Source organism: Saprolegnia diclina, assembly GCF_000281045.1.
Source record: "Saprolegnia diclina VS20 unplaced genomic scaffold supercont1.47, whole genome shotgun sequence".
NCBI lineage: Eukaryota > Oomycota > Saprolegniomycetes > Saprolegniales > Saprolegniaceae > Saprolegnia > Saprolegnia diclina.
The window spans coordinates 355,355-360,480 of record NW_008246114.1 but is presented as its reverse complement, the minus strand read 5'-3'; the positions used below and the strand labels follow the sequence as shown (position 1 = coordinate 360,480).

At 55.7% G+C, this 5,126-nt stretch overlaps 1 protein-coding gene across 1 annotated transcript; it reads right to left on the bottom strand.

Moving 5' to 3' along the window:
• Nucleotides 1-3,602: 3,602 nt before the first annotated feature.
• On the bottom strand, nt 3,603-5,015 carry SDRG_12195 (hypothetical protein; the record flags this gene model as incomplete). Its single annotated transcript, XM_008618258.1, has 3 exons — nt 4,356-5,015; nt 4,127-4,284; nt 3,603-3,692 (listed from the first exon to the last, which is right to left on the bottom strand). Exons 1-3 carry the CDS (start codon nt 4,684-4,686, stop codon nt 3,603-3,605), a joined length of 579 nt encoding a protein of 192 aa, XP_008616480.1. The 5' UTR covers nt 4,687-5,015.
• Nucleotides 5,016-5,126: the final 111 nt, after the last annotated feature.

Genomic DNA, 5,126 nt, shown 5'->3' with positions numbered 1-5,126 from the left:
CGTCGAATGGGGAAAGGGCATCGAGTAGCCGCGGAGCATGATTTTACATCCGTCAACGTTGCGCGGCAACCCATGCATGTGGGCGTCGAGAGGCCCGGAAGAGGCGATCTGATCCTACGCGATCTCAGGGAGACCACCTCCGTGGAAGTCCCAGTGCGATGTACCTTCAGAATATCCCCACTTATTCCACCAAAAACTGACCTCGAGAACCCGCAGGAGCGTAGAATGTCCGAATTGTATCGGGATGGGTCACCATCAGCAGCTCACTGAGCTAGCTCACTCCCAACGATGGAGGGTAGGCGCCAACTCCCACGTACGTAAGCGCAGTGCTAGAAGAACTCGAAAGGCCGTCTTTGAGCTCGTATTTTCTCGTTGGTTGTCAACGCAGCCGCCGCCATGAGCAATTGCCTTCGAGACGCGCCACGGGAACATCTTTTCGGCTCTTGACCTAGTACCTCGTGTACTTACATGCCCCCGTCCAGAGTGTGGCAATGTGCAAAAATGGAAGGAAAGCTCGACGGCGCTGTGATCAATGCAGAGGAACGCTTGCAAAGAAAGTAGGGACCGCCAGACCTGCAGTAGCAACCCAGAAATGGGTAGTTCGACGGAAACAAGGAAATCGAACATATATTCTCTTGGACGGGAATCGTCGCTAGTGGCTAGTAGCAGGAGAATGCAATGGTAAACTACAAAGACTCAACGCACGATACGAAAACGCCGACGATCGAGTGTCCTCGATGCCATGAACTGCGTCGCTCGAGAATGAAAAGCCTGACAGACGCACGAGACAAGGGGCGGTCTATTTCCAAGAAGGGCAAGCGCAAGGCCGAATGAGCCAGAAGACCAAATCGCGAAGCACATGAGATGCAAGCTCCAGGCGCAGAGCAAGCGGGCTCGTGCCATTTTTGAATGGTGAGTAGTGTCAGTAAACACAAAACCGTCTCGCGAACCACTGGCATGGCGGACAAAATCACGGATGTTGCCCAAGTAGTTACGCCGACTTGATGGAGCTAGTGAGCGCTCTCAAAATGGCCAGAGCACAAGCATCTCGAACGACTGTTGTAGGGCCAGGAAGCCATCTACAACCACCTCGTGACGCTGCAAGCCGTACCGGTCCGCTTCTGTGAAGGCTTGCTGGGCCATGATGTCTGCTGCTGCCTTCGTTGCAATGCGGCACGTGCAATGACCTCTTCCGTCTCCCATTGACCCTCGCTAGCTTCTCTATGACGCTGTTGCTACGCCGTTCTCGGCTCAAAATCCCTAGTCGCGACCTTCTGGTACCGGTAGTCTCTCGAGCAAGTACGGTGCTCAAGCCACCCAAAGCGCTTGGCCTCGGACTCGTCCCAGAGCGACGCTGCGTTCACGTGGTCGACCAAGTGGATCTGCGAACACTCCGCGAGGAGGCTTCACGCCTTTTGTATGTCGCTCGAGCGCAGCGCCGACCTGTCGATCGAGTGCACCACGATGGAGCTGCTCGGTGCCGAGGTACCGTAGCATCGCGAGGTCTGAGGCTCTCGAGGATGTACTGAATGCCGCTCACGGCGTGCTTGTCGTCCCGGCCCATCGCGCTGCTTCAGTCACCAAGACCTCGCCCGCGTGCGGCGCCATCGTGTTGACCGTAACAACCGAAACGTTTGCTCAACACCGACGCAATTCCAGCCGCTTCACTTGCGGTCAAGAGCGCTATAGTACTCGTCCCCATGTACACCTCCGACGCTTGGTCCGTCGAGATGCGGTGTCATCGCTCGACGCTCAACACCTGCCGCGACGATGCATGCTATGCGCTACCTACAGTAATTCACAACCGGTCTGTGGTTGCTTGCACGATTGCACAACAAGGCCGCAAGACAACGTTGCCTCATAATAAGATTGCTATCGTGGATATATAAAATTACATGTGCTATACGTGGAAATAATTCGTTTCAAGAGCACCTATGGTTAATTCACGACGCACAACGGAGCCCTGCGCGAATGGCCATTATATATTTATGAACGTGTTCCGCGTTATCTTCGTTATTACAAAGGCCACCGTCTAGGTACTCTCGCTCTACGTGGCGCCCAGCGAAGCCCATATGCCCATAGAAGACGAGCTTGTGCTCCCTGGACCCACTATAGCAATGCCTCGACACAAGCCCTGGACACCGCACGAAGTCGCTATTCTCACGCGAGCGTGGGTGTTGGCGCGCACCGGCTCCGTTGAAGGCGTCGACAAGAGGGCGGCGTACGGTTCGGTTTTAAGACGACGACAACACCTCGTGCACGAGCTCGTCGACGTCGTCGTCGTCGAGCAAGAACTCGCGCCAGTTTCGGTGCATGGACGCTAACACCAAAGTTATTTGCATACGCAAGAGAGCTTCCATAAAGGCGCGAAGGCGGTTAGTTCGAATTTCGGCATATGAGCCTTTGAATGGGATGGACGGGTGGAGATAGCACTCCTACTCCAATTTCACGATAGGATCCACCAATCACAGCCTTCCGCACAATAGGAAATAGGAGTCGAATGCTCTAACAGTGTTGGTTGGTATACATACGTGTTTTATAAAGGTCTACAATCGTTTAATGGACCCTTGATCACTCGACCCTTGAAGAGATGAATCGTCCTCATTGCCGTTTGCTTTGACGAGTCATCGCCAACGACAACATGACGCGCCGCGTCAACTGTGGCGCATGACAAACACATGGCCACGTGACAACGAACGGTTGACGGCACCTCCCGGTACCATCGACCGTTCTTGCACCGACATCTCTCTAAAAACTGCAAGCTACACAACACTCTTGGATCCTAAAATGCGATATCGCACGCAGCATCACACATCGATCGGTGTTGACATCATACTACCGGCATCCAGGCACCCCCCAACGCCCACCCACGTTCCCTCCCTTCTCAGCACAGCAAAACCGGTCGATTGATTACACAACAACGTACTAGTAGAGCACAACAATACCGTGGTATATGAATATGTGGTCCAGTGCGTTTCTTTTGATTGAGTCTAGGACACTAGCCTATCAGCGAGCGTGAGAACCCAGTGGCATGCCCATACCTCACTCACTGGTCACTACTACATGGAAACGCCTTTACTGATTTGGTTTCTAGATTGCATTGCCGTGCAATTGTACCACATCATTTCTGGTCGCGGCGCCAATTTGATGCCACGATGTAAATCCAAACTTCAACAATGCAACCACTTGGCACTTGCACCAAATGAGATTCGTTCTTTCTTCCAGCACGTCCCTCCTATACCGCCACGCACCCTTAATGCTCTTGCTGCAACACAGAGCTACTACACATTATTGCAGTGTGTGTGCTCTTACCGATGCGACGCGTGATGCAATGCGCGTGCCGATGGCGTGGCCACCCTATCGTCAGTGCAGGACGCCCGGTCACCCCTGTATCTGTTACAATAGCCGAGGACAAATTTCGGGGGTCGTAAGGGATTTTGGACGACCCCGCGGGTCAAAATGGGCCTCAGGTGGGGGGTCGGGGGCCAAAAAAGCCGAACCCGCTGGTTTCGGGCGACCCCCCGGGGTGACTGGCGTCCTGTTGGACTGCGTGTGTTCAATATGTTGGAGGACAGACAGAGTACAATGGAGATATCTAATATTCAAACGGTGTTGAAAACGGCCTTTACTTCGTCGCCGCGGAAGGAGACGTAGTCGTTGTTGCTCTTGAGCACGTGCTGGAAGACATCCCACTCGACCCCACACGTGTGGATATGGTGGACTTAGTGGCGCTGGCCGACGTCTCGATGCGCCACTTGTTGTACGACTTGACGTACACGGAGAGGAGCCGATACTGACCCTTGGCGGTTGCGATGATGACGTTCCTCTTGTGCATGGCCGACGTCGTCGGAGCCTCCACCCGCTTGGGGGCTTTCTTGCACCATCTTCCTGCAAGCGAGTTGAACTTGGCCTCCATGTTTGCCGACCCTATATTGACGTCACAAAATGGCACGGAGCACATCGCTGACCGTTCTCCTTCGCGTGTAAATTACGCAAGCAGTTGGCCGTGGACTCGAAGAGTGCAAGAACCGAAGGCACTTGAAGAGCTACGTCGTCATTGTACCGAAAGCAAGCGTTGTGGGAGAATGGTACCAGAGACGACGCTCATCGAGGGGGACTGGCTGACCTTGGGAAGACAGGTCTCGTTGGCGTCGAAACCGATTTGGACGTCCGGGAGATCGCCAGCTTGAAATGCTGCTGCGGCGCCGAGCAGCTCGTCGATCGGCGTCTCGTTCCCGACCGCGACTTCGGCGATACCTGGATCAACGGAGGCTGCATTGTTGTCTATTTAATTGATTAGCGTGTTCACGTAAGAGATTTGCATACCTTTAGTTCGAATGCGCGGAGTAACGAACTCGCCGAAAGCGCCTCAGAGCGCGCGCCGAGCTGGCCTTTCACGCCGGCGGCCGCCGACGCGTACGCTGCCGCCGCGTCGACCTCGGTCCACGTCGCGTTCGCCGGCAGGTCCTTCCAAATGTCAGAGCGCGGACTCATCCATTGCTCGCCTGGCAGCCGCCTAAGGTTGACGCCACGCACGGGCACGCGGCCGGCTGCGATCGCCTGCGCACCGTGGAATGTCGTCGGCGCAGGCCGCGCTGCCACGTGGCCGACGTTCGCGGCCGCTGTGCGGAAATCCGCGAGCGAGTCGAACTGTCGACAGAAAACTGACGTGTCGGCAGCCTTCATGCCAGGTACCGGTCCTTGAGGATGTCAGCCGTCGTGCTCGAGGCGTGGTTGACGACTCTGAGCAGCGCCGGCTCGAGCTGGTGTATGATCGGGCGGGTGCAGTCGACGCCATCGTCGAGCGGGGAATCGGTTGCACAAGACGTTGCTTGCTGTGATTGGTTGCTTCAAAAATGGACGCATGTGATTGGTCAGCTCGGGGCCCGGCCCCGTAGACCCGCGGGTTTTCTACAAATAGGGATGTATGGGGGGCGGGGGGCGGCCGACCTGGTGGGTCAACCAGTGGGTTCCGGGCGACCCCCCTGGGTGACCGGGCGTCCTGTCAGTGCAGCGCGATCATGGCTTTTCAATTACATCGCCATATGTGTGTGGCGGGAGGATCACCATCTGTTGCCAGTGGCAGCAACGGGCGTTTCCAGCCTGTGCACGACGACGACGAAGGA